At 39.0% G+C, this 15,822-nt stretch overlaps 1 protein-coding gene across 4 annotated transcripts in view; it reads left to right on the top strand.

Annotated features, from left to right (window-relative positions):
• PARD3B (par-3 family cell polarity regulator beta) overlaps positions 1–15,822 on the top strand; it is a 385,570-nt gene that overhangs the window by 330,584 nt on the left and 39,164 nt on the right. For 3 of the 4 annotated variants that reach the window (XM_079311454.1, XM_079311453.1, XM_079311452.1), the window contains one exon: positions 5,355–5,490. The exons of the other annotated variant lie outside the window; for it this stretch is intronic. In XM_079311454.1, coding sequence (XP_079167580.1) covers positions 5,355–5,490 — 136 coding nt within the window. The remainder of the gene's footprint in view (positions 1–5,354; positions 5,491–15,822) is intronic. 4 annotated transcript variants of the gene reach the window in all.

Raw genomic sequence — 15,822 nt, 5'->3', positions numbered from 1 at the left:
TCCTAGAGCCCCTCTCCATTGAGAAAGACAGTAGCTGTGTATACATCAAGTATGTTCCTGCCCAGAGCAAGAAAGCAGGTGTTGTGGAGACCAAAAAAGCCGTATGCATGGTTCCTGTTCCTAGAAAGATGTCATTCTTAACCCAGTGTGGGGTGTGTGTAGCCCAAACCTGGGCTGGCTTTGGCTGAACATCAAAGGTGATTCCTGAACCTGCAAGGCATTTCTGACAAGTCTTTCCTTGCAATACCATTTCCTTACCCAAGTGCATATGAAACAACAAATGTTGATTTCTCTCCAAAATCTCTTTCTCTTGGTGGTCACAAAGATGAAAACTGAATTACAGAATTATATAAGTTCTTACCACTGATTTTCTTTTTATCACTTTCCACCATTCTTTTTATTCCTTCTTTCTGCTGAGGTTGCAAAAATATCTTCATAAGAAATTTAATACTTCAGGGTAGAAATGCAAAGGCTGGAACTGAAGGAGAAACTTACTCAAATACTTATTTGTTATAACTTCAAAATGGAAGTTTTATCCTAAGTGAAAGATACTCTTACATGCTCTGTTGGATGCCCTTATACTGTGTATCTTTGGAGACCACTGTGTTCCTTTCAGTATGTAAAATTAGTTTTGTTTTTTAGCAGATTGTGAATGGAATATTGTCCATTCTCTAGAGTCTGTGAATCATGTTTTGTCTTGGATTTGTTTGTTAACGGAAAATTCTCTAAAAGAATAATTTTCCTTTTTCTTTTTCTTCTTTTTTGTCTGCTTGTTTTATTTTATTTTAACTTGGAAGCACCAGTTGTTTGCTTAGGGGACTGACAGTTGGGTAAAATCAGTGTTTGAAAAAAGCTCTGTACAATATTAATGTGTTTAGGAAAACCACTGGAAACAAAATGTTTATTGCCTCTAAGTGTATGTTTATATATAGCTTTAAGTGCTTCATCTTCGTATGTGCAACACTTGTTTTTAATTTTGTGTTATCAAGAAAGCTGCACTAAGAAGACACTAATTTAAAAAATGTCATTTGAACTTGAATGATGGAAATCCAGATTAGCACCTCAGAGGAAGAATACAGAGAAGATTTTACTGTGCCCTACGTATTAAATACTGATTATGGTGTTTCAATTCTTTGGAAAAAAAAACAAAACCCTAGTCTGTCATATAAAATATTATTGCTATGGTTCTTGTTCATCTGTCTCTTCAGAGAGGGGAGGGTGATTTCTGGCCATTGTTTACCCAGTTGTTGGTACAGCCCCAGCAGCTGGACTAGAATGATCGTGTTGTTTCAAATGGCAGCACAGACCTGTTTTTCTCCTTCTCCCAGCCAGAAGAAGTCTTATTCTCCCAATAAGGACTTTATTTAACAAAACTACAGAATGTCTGACAGGAACGTACTTTTTCCTCTTTTGAATGTTCACATGTTTTTGGGGTTTTTTATGTTAAAAAAACAAAACAAAAAAAATCCACCACCTTGCACTATGTGCAGATTATCAGAAGAACTGCTGAACTTCTCTTAAGTTTTTTATGGCTTGGGATTTTGGACATGGTTGTTACTATTGTTTGAAATCAGCACCTGAGTCTTCATAACTCTTTTTGAAGTTTCTCAGAGATTTATTCCTACACATAGACATTATTTTAGAACTTCCCAGTGTCAGCTGCTTCTGAATCAGTCTCCTTACATGTAGCACAATTTCAGGAAATTGTTCTGAAAACAACTGGAAAGTGCTGAGTGAATGGTTTTCTCACAGTCTTGTGACACAGAGAAGTCAGAGAGTACATTAAATTTTGGGTCCTGGAAACATGTGACGGTGGCAGGAATGGTAAATGTGTTGTTGCATGATTCTCTGAAGAACATATAGTGCAGCTTCAGAGCCATGGCAGGGAAGCAAGGGTGCACAGAAATTGTACATATGATGAGGACTGTAATATTTATATCTCCTCAAGGAGAGAGCACTGCATTAAATGTAAAGCTACTGTAAAAGAAATCTGTCTGCTGTACTTACCAGGCTTGTTGAAAAGCTTCAGTAAGTGTCCTTAATATAAGCTGACTTTGATTGGAGTATTGTTTTTGTATTTCTTCAGTAAGCTCAGGTTCCTTTTCAGTATAAATAGTCATGCCTCTGAAACATTTGAACTGGTATTCATCTGCTGTTTCCCTGTCTGAGAACCACTATCTGATCAAACCAATATTTTTTAATTATGTATTTATAGGCAGATGGGAGAATAGTTTACAGTCAATGTATGATCTTCTCTGCAAATCTTGGAATATTGTGTTGGGTTTTTTTTTTTTTAATATTGCCTTATCAGTTTCCTTTTTTATTACTGATGACTTCATTCTGTTTTGAATTCATGCTTCAGTTTTCTTTGGGGTAAACTATAGATTATGTATGCGATATTTGCACAGTGCTGATTGAATTCCATCTGGTGAGTTTGAATGTGGTTCATATACTTCACATAATTGTCAGGAGCCAAGTTGAAATTCAGAACTGTTTCATGAGCATTGCACAGGGCATCATATTTATCTCACTTACTCAGGAGTGGGTATAACTTCCATGGTAAGCTAGAATGCCAGCTCTTTCAAAAGCCAGTGTTTTTTTACATTTGTGCCATATAAACTGGTGGAGAAAAAAAATTGTTGAGCTTTAACTGTATCCTGAAAATACGAAGTAGATGTACTGCCAGCCCTCTTCCCTGCCTGTTTCCCTTCACTTTTCTAACAAATTCTCAACCTCCTGGCTATTTTTTACCAGACTTGACTGGTGACTTGATGTTCAGGAGATCCTGGAACACAAAGTTTCACCAAGTGCAAATATGCATCCTGCTAGAGAGGCCCGGATGAATGCTCTTGCTGGGGAGAAACAGTGCAGAGTGAACCATTATCAGACACGAGAGAACCCACAGGAGAGAAGCACAGGAAATCAGACTTCATGGAGCTGCTTGTTTCCACAGAGATTATGCTTGTGTTTTCACACTAATCCAGATGGATAACTTCCAGGTGCTGCTAATCTTTCATTCAAATGTTCCTAGTCATTCTCATGGTTAGGGCTTGTAGTTTAATACTGCATGGCAGAGGTTTGCCAAGCAAAAGTTGGCAGGCCCTGTCCTTGTAAAACACATAATCAGCTTGAACTCGCAGCATCACTTCCACTCACTGGCTCGAAGGGTTTGAGCAGAAGGAAATTCACCTACAGTAAAGAGATCTACAATCAGTGTAAGACAGGCTCCTGACTGTCTTAAAATATATCAGTCTTGGATTTAATTTTAAAAGGAGGGGGGGAAAGCCAGTGTGGGTGGTATTTTCAGATTGCCTCTTCAACCAAAGTACCTGATGGTAAAAGGTGGGTTAGACCACTGTCAGTGGTGACAGTGCTACACAGTTTGCAGTTTGCAGAGAGTTGCAGGGAGTCAGACTGGCTGGAATCAAGCTAGACCTATTGCTTGTATTTCAGTGTTTCCCTCTTAACTAGTGCTACTTTGGGCAATGCTGTTGGCAAAGCAGCAGGGACAGTACTTTGGGCCTTATCTTATGTTAGCAGCCCTCATTAAACACTTTATCTGTACTCACAAGTAATGTCAGGGGATTTCACAGGTATTTACTGCTCATGAGCTATGGACCAACCTTCACTGTTCTAAGTGATAGTCCTCATTAGCTAGGCCTCAGTTGCAGTATTTTGCAAACTGGAAATGGTTCTCCTCTATTTGACAAGAATTCATGCAAGGAACAGAGGCATTTATCTGTGGAAGGAATAAAGGTGAAGAGGGAATATATTTTTTTCCCCTCAGTAGTCCACAGAGTTTGTGCAAGCTTCTGCACTGTTTTGGCAGATCATGAGAAAAATTTCATGTGCTCTGGAAGATTTCAGTAAGTCAGCCAGAGAAGTTTGAAACCTCTGGGGCTTTGTTGAGTGGATGGATAACTTAGGCTTCAGGAAAGGAAGTCATTGGATTTTTCGTGGAAATATACGGATGCTGCAAGTAACCATTTCCATTCCTAACTATATATTTAGTTGCATTTGTAGCATAGGTGGAATTTCTCTTAATTGCTAATTCATTTCTAACCAATCTAGATTGCTGATACATGCTAGAAACTAAGTATTATAGAATTGATAGGTTTATATACAATACTTTGTATGTGCTGTCCAAATTCAGTTTTCTATATAAATCCTATAAAGGGCTTTCCTAGGTTCTGGCATACTCATAGTGGGGCACGAAGCAGCAAAAATGCTCCACCAAGTCTGTGCTCATGTGAACAAATCTCTGTAGTCCACTGATGTTGAGGCAGAATTAAGGTTGTAGATTAAGAGAATATATAGTGATGTGCTGCAATAACAATGGTTTGAGTTTAGGAGCAGCCACAAATTAATTGTATAATTAATAATTCCCTGTGAGTGCCAGTAAATGCTACTTAGCTATACAGTCAGTACTCACCCCAGTGCTGACTACAGCAGGGCTGGAAATAGCTGCAGGAAGCTTTTAATTTATTAATTTTAAATATGACCGATGTTTTTTGAATTCTTAGCCATTTTCAGGATTTTATATGATACTTCCTGGTTATAGCTTGAGCTTCCACAATTGTACGGGCTTAGCTGTAAGGTTTAAAAGGCTCACTAGGGTCAAAATCCACAGAAAGGCATGTATTTAACTTGATAAACTAAGCAACTCCACTGGATTTACCAGAGCAGTTTGCAGTGTATGCAGTTCTCCATACAAGTGAGTCTTTGTGGATTACTAAGTGAATTACTGTTTAATTACCACTTTAAAAAGATGGTGTCAAGATTTAATAGTGTGCTTTCCCATCTCTCTTGCTTCCCCTGGATTTTCATGGTTGATGTTTGAGTTCTTTGTATGCTTGGGAGGGAGTTTGGGTTTCTTTTATGAGACAAAACTTTTCTCTGTGAAATAGTTTATTCTTTATCTAGGCCATATGTAATTTTAGGGAAATTCCACATTTAGCATGGGAGCAAAAGAAAATATTTTTTTGTCAACTTATCATCATCATCATCATTATTATTAAAATATGATAGTCATTTATAGCTGCTCATTGGAATGTTAAAAGTTTTCTTGTGCTCCCCCATCTGGTCTGCATCCATCTGTTGTCTCTTGTCTTGCAGTGGAATTGTTAAGTTCTTTGGACAGGGATAGCCTTTTTTTAAAAACAGGGATCAGGTTTACAATTAGCAGCTTTGTCGATATAGGAAAGCAAAAATAAGGCTGATGTGGGCCAGTGGGAACTATGCAAATCAGGAAAATCAGATATAGTCCCTTTGTCTGGGGTCTGGCAATTCTCTGTGTGTACCTGGTGTCAGATGTGTGTGTTCATAGGAGTTTCATTGAGTTTTTTTCCCCCCAGTGGCTGCGCAGGTGGTGGGAACACTGATCGAATCCAGCGGCTGCGGAAGGAGTACCACCAGGCCAGGAGGGAGGGCTTGCCTTTCTACGAGGATGACGAGGGAAGGACGCAGCTCTCTGACTACAACCAGTGCTGGGTAGGTCCACTGTGGCATCCAAAGTGCTTCTGCAGCATTCAGAATTAGCAGAGGGTGCTGATTGTGTTATCCAGAAATCCTGTATCAGTTTAGCGTGAATTTAGGGAGTTCATAGAAATGGAGAAGTCTCTAATGTCAGCCCACCAAAGGAAATGTTAATAATGAGAACTTGGCTAAAATTGATTTGTCTGTTCACTGTGGTTCATTTAGGCCCAGGTTTCCTCCATTAGGCTCGAGACAGAGAGTCACTGCCAAACTTTGTCCTGTGTGGCAGCATCAAGACTTCAGATGGATTTATGGTGCTCTGGCTGTTCATCTAGTGATTAACAAGAGCTTTAGAAGAGGAGACTCACTGTGCTTAGCTGCAAAGTGAGAGGGAGGAAATAAAGGCATGTCTGTCCTACCCTTTCTTCTGCACATGGGACAGCTATCTGGCCATGTTACAGCCTTTGTAACTTTCATAAAGTGAAAAATGTAATTATTTGCTCCCTGCATCAAATTTCTTAAAATATTCTGCGAATACTGTAGAGCTGTTACAGTCATGGTGTATTCCCTGTTTTACATCTAGGACTCACACTACACAGGGACATATTATCTACCCCACTATAAGAGTAACCTATAACCTATAGAAGACCCAGAGATTAAATCAACAGTGCCAGATTTTTGAATGTGTTAAATAAATGCAACAACCATAGTCTATGGGTACTCAAGAGCTCTGCCTGAGCAAGTTTTGAACTTGGACTCATGTGTCTTTAGAAGTAATTATAATCAACCAGCATTCAAAAATGTAGCTTTGATAAAATGCAATTTATGCTAAATTCAAAATTTAAGTTTAAAAAAAGACAGAATTATGTAAAAATCTTAAGAATCTATATAATATGAAGTTTGAACTAACATTGGTTTGAATGTCTCCAAACTATCGGTGTGAATGCTGAGGTGAAATCTGCAATGAATGCAAGAGTAGACTTTATTGAAATCACAGAGAGATGCAGAGTTAAAAGGGGTGTTTTTACATATATTATCATACATATTTGTTCATTAACTCCAAAACTGTTGTTGTATATATTATTCTGATTCAATTACCAAAAGTGTCATCTTCAGTGAAATAATTCTTTCCTTAAAGCAGTTAACTTTAATCCACTGCCTTAAATTTTGTGACCCAAATTTGTGAGTCCATGTGCCTGCCATTCTTCTTCTGAATTGCTTTTGTAAACTAAAATAAGAAGATGCATCAAATGTGTCTTCCTGTTGAGATTCTATGTTGTGCTAAGTGTCCTGACAGGCTTCAGACTGGGTCAGTGCTACCTCTTCAGCAACCTGAGGATTTTTACTTCTTATCTGATACTGATAAAACTTTATTAATGCTCAGATGAGGTTGAGATTTATGATCCAGTGTAGTGTCACAAGATTCACAGAGGTTTCTTCTAGGTAATCCTCAATAAGCCTTTCCTGTTAGGTATAATGCCCAGAGATTACTGATTTCCAAAGCCTTGCTTTTCTGGTGAGGCATGTAGTCTTTAATCAAAGCACCTGAAAGGGTGCTTAAAGTACTTAAATCATGAATTATTCATAGTAGGGCGCTAGACTGTTGCTTTTTTGTCCTTCGAGTGCAGAATAGTTGTAAACAGTTTTGTTGTGAGGAATGGCAGTCTGCCCAAAAATCAGAGTTTACCTTGAGGGCTTTAGTGCTCTGAAGTTTGTTACTGCAACAGTTCTTCTTGTTGAAGTAGTTTATAAACTTCAAAGACTTTTGGTCTCTTCATTGCAGCAATATCACCCATTGATCCATCCAGCTATGCTTCCATAGGCACCTTTTTGTATTCTGAAAATACTGCAGCCACAGCTTGCTCTCTTTCTTTGCTGTCTTTCCACTCATGGCTCAAAGTTCTACTCCTGCCTGTAGTTTTGCCCTTAAAATACCTGTGTTATAATCTACAGAGACATAAAAGAAGGAACAAAAAAAGAATCAAAATATTAAAAAGAAAACAAATGTCTCAAAGTATCTTACCAGGAGAGTCCTCAAGATAGCTTTTAAGCAGTGCCATCATTCCCACCTCGGGCAGCTGACCCTCAGCAGCACTATGGTAACACAGATTGAATAACAGCTGATTTTTTTTCCACCTTTACTTATCAGTGAAGAGACATGCTGATGACTAATTGCTTAATTGCAAAAAAATAAAAACTTACTCTAATCTTCAGGATATCAAGTCTTTCCTTAAAGAGGCAACAGACAGCTGAGGAGGAGGAAAAACTTCTGGTAGAAGTTTTCTTTCTTCCCTCAGGAGGTTATGGCACCAGGGAAGCTGCAGCTGGAAAAGAGATGCTGGGTCTCTGTATTTGTAAGACTCCATTAGTCCTTTCCTTGCTTTTGTCAGTCAACTATTTCACCTAAGCCAACTTTCCTATAAGTTGTCTTTCTAATGTACAGCAGCTGCTGTAATCACTTCCCACCATCTCATGAAACATGCAGATAAGTTGGGAAAAGCAGAGGATAATTTGAGAAGGCACTATCCCATCACAGATCAACAGCCTCAGAAATGGACTCTGGGTCTTGTCCTCCAAAATAGTATCTGAGAACTCATGAGGCAAACTTCTATCTGATAAAGCTGACATTGACAAGTGGCCTTTAGCTGACACTGTAATGGGACAGAATTTCTAATAGAGGGGTATTTCTAACAATCTACTTTTTTTTTTTTTAAGTGGGATAAATCAAGTTAAAATGCAGAGCCGGCTGAAAAGCTAGCATTGTAAGGGAAAATGATCTCATGACAGGCAATTGGGATCCATAAATGTTTTAAAAATAAGGTCAAAAATTCATTTTAAATAGGCCTGCTATTCTCTCATCATCCATTCCTCCCCCCTGCATCCATTTTCCAATTCTCTTCTGTTCTTCTCATCTGTTGCTGGATGAATTTTTGCTCTCTTGCGCCTTCATTCTGTTTTCTCTTCCCCACAGTCTATTCCTTTTCTTTTTGTGAGAAACTGAATAATTCAGTCTAGTATGTCTCCATAAACAGCCAAATGTATATAGCACTGTCTCTGCTATAAAGCCAGACCCTTTAAAATTCCTTTCCAGTTCCACTGTGCTTTGGTTTGTTGTCAAGTTTTGCATTCTTTGGACTTCCTCCCCACCCCCATCAACCACCCTCTCTTTTCAGGTTTATTACTAGGATAAATGATAAACCAATCTCTGTATGGTGGATCACAAGACTTAAGGTAAACCTCAGCTAGTTAGCCAAAGGACAGGCTGATAATAAGTGTAAATGTTGTCTAGAAAAATGAATGCCTTTTGTTGTCAGTGTAAAATGAGATTACCCTAAAATTTTCTGACAGCTAGGGAATATAGGGATGTCTTAGCTCTAAAAAGGGTTTAGGCGTGTGCATACATGCTCATGTCTTAGTGGGACATCAGATATTCAAAGCTCTCATGAAGATACCCAAAAAAAACCTAATCCAGGTCTCCCAAATGAGGCAGATGTTTGTGTACTATTATCATAGCTGCAGTATCAGTCAGACCCTGAAAGAACTGTGTAAGAATAAGCTGTGAGAACTTAGTCTCTCTAGGAGCTGGAAGGCTCTTTCACAGGCAGTCTTTTTCAGGGCTTTAGAGTCACAGCCTAATAGCAGAGAAATAGCTAAGGAGCTGTCAAGAGAGAGCATGCAGTTAGCATCTGCACTTGTATTTAAGGGCATTTAAATAATGAGGAATTAATCATCTATTTGAGGATTTACTTGGATTGTCTTACAGACTTTGTACAAATCCAGTTACTTAAAACATCAATTCTTTCCTTCAGGATGGCAGTAAATCTTTGAAACTTTATCTTTTTAATGTACATTCAAGAACTGTATGTAACACCAGCCACATTGCAAATAGTTCTTCACCTGTTAGTGAGCAGCTTCACCATAGTGGACCTTGAATTAACTGGTTCTAAAAGCCATTTCCTTATTTGCAGATAGGATTTGCAAGCTTGTAAATAACCTAAAGATACAAGAAAACCTGTCTCTGGATACTGGCTGTGAACATTTCAGTTGAAACAAACGTGTAATATTCTGAGTTTGTCAGTTCCCAGTTGAGAGTAGGAAAAAAGAATCATGCCTGTGTGTGTTAAAGGCCACGTACTTTATTGTGTGCCTGGCAGGATTCCAAGCCTAAAAATCAACGAGAACAAAGAAAGGAGCATTAATAACTGCATTATTTTTCCATAATGTGTCAAAGGGTTCTGCGCTTCCTTCAGGATGAATAAGGAGCTGTTTGTACTTTTCATGATCAATTAATTCCGTGTTCAGGATGTTGCATTTCAAGTAGGTTGGGTTCCTAAAGCACACAAACGTTTGTGTTGGACTATGGTAAGAAACCAGAATTCCAGCTTCTAGAATAGTAACATTCCCGTCTTCTAGCGCAATGGGAAAAACTCACCATTTTATGTGAAACCATATAGCAGAAACTAATGCAAATTCCAGACTTTCTGAGTCCACAGACTATTAGTAGAAAACATTGAATAAAAAGAAAAGAAAAATACAATAATGTATTTAAAGTATAGCTGCTTTGAAAAATACACGTTGGAAGTATTTGTTGTTAGAATAGTAATTAAGAGAGTACACAAAACATTTTATTATAATGTACGATTAACTTACTGATTGAGAACTTTTTATGGTCCCAAATTATCTCTGCTTAATGAAGGTTTTAGATTGGGATGTATTGTACAGTGCTGTTCTAACTAAGCAGAGTGATTTTGAAATTTACAGACCAGCTTTTGAGGGTAGTTTTGGGGGGAAATTATTTGGGAGAAATCCCCGCCAAACCTCATGTGGAAAATAAACTATTCCAAATGGCACATGCAAGGAGAGCCAAATTCAATTCCATTAATACTAGTAATATAGAGTGACTTCTGTAACTTGTTTGGAATCATTCCTACTTATACAAAGGTTAGATTTGGCTCAGATATCTGAACCAGAGGGGAGTCTGAAATGCTCATGTCTTCATGCATACACTTTGTACATGCTCTCATTTACCAGGGGAAACAATTCTGGTGCCATATGTTGTCTTATCAAAGCTCATTGGTGCTGTTTATACCCTACATTATGTGAATTCCACAAATTCATCATGCCATCTATTCCTCAAGGTGCCTCTGCATACAGCTGGGTTTTGTTGTTTTTCAGTGCAAGGGGGGTGATTCTGAGGAAGACAAACACTAAGCATTTCTCTTATTTCATACAAGTTGCTGAAAGAAATCAGACAAAAGCATGTGGTGCTGCCAGGCTGTGGCTGTCCTTGCAGGCTCACAGTACTGAGAGATTCCAAATGTGCCAGCAATCATGTCCCTTGCAGTTAGGGTGGGTTCTTCTGATATTGCCCAAATGGAGGATTTGAGTGGGGCATTGCAGAGATCATGACAGCTGCCATGGATCAACTTGATATGATATGAAGGGCCCTAGAGGTTTTCCATTGTATACATTTTGCCTGATTTGCCAATATGTTAAGGGAGGCAAGAAACAAATCTCTAACTGATAATTATATTGATAAGGGGAGTTTGTGAGCATGTAATCCATGCTGTTTAGTATGCTGAGCAGTTACTGTGTTTGAGCACATAGCCCACAGCTCTGCAGCTTTTATTTGTTGACTTTTTATTCTGTGGGGCAAAGAAAATGGGTACAAAACCTTTTTGGAGCTAGCTGTAATCTGGCTTGACTGCAGTTCTCAATAGTAGCTGGATCTTTGAAGTTTGCTTCAGGTTTGGTAACTCCTGCCAGTACAGGCTTCAACAAGTCTCCTTGCTGGTCACTCTGTAGACAGGGAGCAGTGTGGCCATTTTCCCCGAGTTTGTGTGCGCACTGTGCCAAATCTCAGGCCAGCATCACATGGGGAAGCTGGAAGAGGACTGGGATTGTAACACGGAGCCTTCACCCGTGGGGCTCCAAAGCCAGTGCTTTGCACCCTGAGCTTTCCCTCCCTTGCTTAGCCCCAGTGATTCTTCTCTGTGACAGCTTGGTCCTGACCCCCAGCAGCTCAGTGCCCCACACACCAACAGAATCAAATACAGCTGCTCTGGGTCTGACTACAGGGGAGGGAGGAAAGAGGGCTTCCTTTTAAAATTGACCTCCTCTTCCTCAGGCCATTAGTAAGAGGCCTGCTTCTACTTCTGGAAGGGGGCTCCAGTTGCAACACTCATTTTTTAATCACAAGACAAGTCTGTTATGCCACTGAAATTCATGTCTGAAGCTAAGCATGTGCTTAGATATTTATTGGATAAGGCCTGAAATCAGGCCTCAAACCTGACCCCCTTCAGGCGCAAGCTTTGGCTTTTGCTACTATGTATCCGGTGCATTTGTCAAATGGTTGACTTCTCCTTCAATTCTTACAACTTAATTTCCCTGGGTCATGCTCATGTTCAGTGCTGCTGATTAAAAAGAAATCTCCTCTCTAAAACATACCTATGATCCTAAGAGTAGCCTGGCTACTGTTGTCCCAGGCAGCACCCCCTTTCCTGAAGATCTGGTCCAGCTCTGCCTACCAGGGATAATACCCTGCTAAAACAGAGAGTGGTTTGGACAAAGGACTACAAAATTTGTCCATTTAACATCAGGGAGAGCAGAATGACCTCAGTGAGGCAAACAGCAATGATTGCCCAGTGTGTGCAGAACTTGGGGGTCAAGGGTTGAGCTTGAAAGAAGCTGGGTCAAGTAATACAACTATGGCATTGAGGCTGTTAGAGAGCTCGGATCTTGTATTTATTATACTTAAGTATGTGACAGAAGCCAACTGAAATAATGGACTTTTCATTACTTTTGATTTCTGGATTGAGTTCTTCTGTTGTATAACTGTGCAGCACTTCTCATTATTGCAGTGCAAGATCTGAGCTGGAAGCCTTGGGTCTTTATGAGTTTTGCTGAAGTTCCTCACTGCAAAATGCATTTAGCAGAACTGCTTGTTAAATTCCATCCTAGGTGCAGCTTCAACAGTCAGGGTCTCAGTACTCTGGCTACATTGTTGTCTTGCAGTTAGGAAAACATTAAAAAGTTCAAGATTTTTTCTGCAGCCAAGGTGTGAAAAGTAATTAGAATGTATCACTGGGTGCTGGGTATAACCAATTATCTGTGAATATATAAAGGCTCTTTTTTTCTCAACAAACAGGCGACATTGCTATAATTATTTAAAATGAAAAAGAAAGTCAGTGGCTCAGACACAGAGAGATTGGATGGATAACTTTATTAGTTCCCAGTCTAAGGTCTGTAGTGCAGATGCTAATCTAATATCAAGACTACATTAAAATAAAGTACAAAATATGGAAAAAGAGAACTTCATTTACCCTGTAAGGCTGGTGCTGTGCATAACTTTGACTGCTCTGCTCAAGTCCGGCTCTTTTCAATGTTCAACTCCAAGTCTGGCTCTTAAAAACTCTGGAAAAGAGAGCACTTCCTTCTTGCTTTGTACAGAACCTGATTAGAACACATTCCTCCTATCAAATGTGCTGAGTTTTGAGAAGTTCTGCGAAAATTAGTAATCAATTTAATCTTTGTTTTTATTGAGTTTTATAAAACTTCTTCAGTGTTCTTTCTTGGTTTACTAAATTGAATTTGTAAACAGAAATTTCCCAATGCAGAATGGCATCATGAAGCCTAACCTGAAGGGCTGATTTTGATTTGATTTTTTTGGTGTGTTTTTGAGACACTAATCAAGGGGTTGTTTATGTTAAACACATGGTTTTGACACTAAACACTAAGAAAGCAAGTGCAATACATACTCCTGCCTGTGTTTTTGCTGCTTTTTCTTCATCAGATGGCCTGACTGCTGTGTTAAATGTCATGTTGCCCAATATTAAGTAGAGTCATTCCAGCTGAACAGTGTGTCGTAAGTCCTGTATGATAGGAGATATTGAGTCTTCTGTAATCCAGGTGATATTGGAATGTCTGCCTTGCAAGCAGAAATATGAGTTCTGACCCTGCTGCCTCAAAGGGTGTCCTGCTGCTCAGGACAGATGATATGTGAATAACCCAGAGTAGCATAGATTTCATAAAGTTGTATATCAAATTTAGCATGTAAGTTGTGAATGTGTACAGCTGAGCACTGTTATCTCCTCTACAGTGCAGTCTAGTCACCAATTAAGAGATCTTTCTAGATTTAGTCTGTTCATCCATTTTCTTGCTAGGCTGGAATTATGATTGTCAAAATGACTATTGCAAATGATGTCCTTCTGTGTTAGGAATGCCAGTGCTGCACATGACAACAAACAATGGCAGTATCTCTGAAAAACCCTTAGGGAAGCCTGGATCAGGTTATGCTTTCCACCATCAGCTTTTGCAAGAAAAGTCACAGTAATAGATACCTAGAGTGAAAATCTGCTTTTGAAGTTACTGTGTGAGTAAAAATGAAGGGAGTCACTTGGTTTCAACTACAGAATATCATTTAATATAACCATGCTTACTTGTAATTCAGTAAGCATGGTTATATTAAATTATATTCTATAGGTCATAATTTGATGATAACTTCTTCAAGATAAGATATAAATTTATAATTTGAAATACTTGCCTGTGCCTTCCATCCCTGGTCTGCCATCATCAAAACAAAATCGTTCTGACAATCTAAATTCAATCTTTCCTGTGGAATGATTATAAGGGAATTTAGCAAAATGCTATCTAGTGATTCCCACCAGTGGATCAGTATGAACATTTACATTTGCGTTTGAAGCTAATTTTTAATGGATTTCTCCTAATTTGCTAGGAAGATACCTGTCAAGTTAGCAATTAAACTGTAATTTGGTCACTGAGGTGTTTACACGGATTAATAGATCTCTCTCTTGAGCGTATGCTCCTGGGTTTGAAATAACAGCTATACTGCATGGTAGCATGACCCCACTTGAGTTTCACACACACATGCACAAAATCAAATTCCATCACATTTTAATGCAAATTTTACCTTTGCAAATGATGGCCTGAAAAGAATGAGTTTCCATGGTAACCTTAGGGAACACATAACCTGTTTATCATAACTTCTCCATGAAGCAAGACAGGGGGTGGGGAACATGCTTTGATGTCAGTTATATTTTTCTGTAGACAGCATTCTGCTCTAGCACATACAGAGGATTTACCAAAATACTTGCTTACTATCCTAAATGAACTTTTTTTTCTGTTCATAGAAACAAAAGCAGTCATATGGAATAACACAGGAGGTAACTGCAATAGGCAATATTCAACTCCATTAACTGACCTTTCAGCTCCTGTTTATCATTTGACAATTAGGTCAACGTTTTGAAAGACCAATCAGAAATTAATAGTTAACAGGTCTCTTCCATCACTTTATCTTATCTTGCTTTCCCTCCATGCTTTAAACTTAGCCCTCAGGTATCCCTGCTGCCTTTCAAAGCCACTTTTTTTTTTCCTGTTCTTTCACTTCACTGCTGAAAGTACTTTTTTGAAAAATGCCTTGAAATATCTCTGACTCCTACATTTTGGAGCTACCACGGAAAAGAATATATTGATTATACTTCACATTCAGTGCTGACTTTTGGAGTTGAGGTGGTGGCTCCTGGAGCTGCCATTAGTGAGAGTGACTTTGATGGCTGTGAGCATCTGTAAGGTTGTATTTGTCCTGCAGATGCACAGTAACTCCTGGCTAAAGGAAAGTATGTCTGCAACATTTTTTAAGGTCATTAGGAGTAAGGAACAGATGTTGAGGTTTTTCAGAATGCAGCTTTGAAGTGCCACTTAGGAGTCAACTGACAAGACTGACCCTATAGGCAATGATTTTTGGGATTGGAACACAGAGGAACCATTGCCCACAGTTACCCATCTGGTATCCATCTGGTACCAGCAAACAACAGACAGTACCAAATCACAGAAAAACTGTACCAACTGCTAAATTGGTATCAGCAAGCGAAGAAGGTCACCACCCAACAGCAGTTGCAAGCAGGAGAAACAATGTCTGTAACATTTGCAGACTAGTATCTGAAGATCCGGAGGAACCTGATGCCATAGCATATGGAAAGCAATTCCTGTCTCTAAGCCTGCTTATGCTGATGTTGTTTACTCAGTATTAATCCAGGTTTGGGGGGTTTTTTTGGGTTTGTTTTTTTTTTTTTGTTAACCATATTGAATTTGCAGTGTGGAGAGCTTTTGTCACGATGCCATTGAGAGAGCGCCTCTCTTTATTGGCATCTGTGTTTAACAGGATTAAGGTGGATTTAATACCCTGTGCTACAGACTAACCATTCAAATTCTAGGAGTACTGTTCCATAGTGGTGTCAAGTCACAGTGAAAGGAGTTGAAGTTAACTTTTAACTCCGTGACGATTTACTCTGCAGCTTTTCTTTGATGTGAAGTATTCTTGGGGAGAGC

The sequence above is a fragment of the Erithacus rubecula genome (genome assembly GCF_903797595.1).
Source record: "Erithacus rubecula genome assembly, chromosome: 8".
Classification (NCBI taxonomy): Eukaryota; Metazoa; Chordata; class Aves; order Passeriformes; family Muscicapidae; genus Erithacus; species Erithacus rubecula.
Note: the sequence above shows the minus strand (reverse complement) of the source record. Positions and strands in the feature narration are given on the sequence as shown.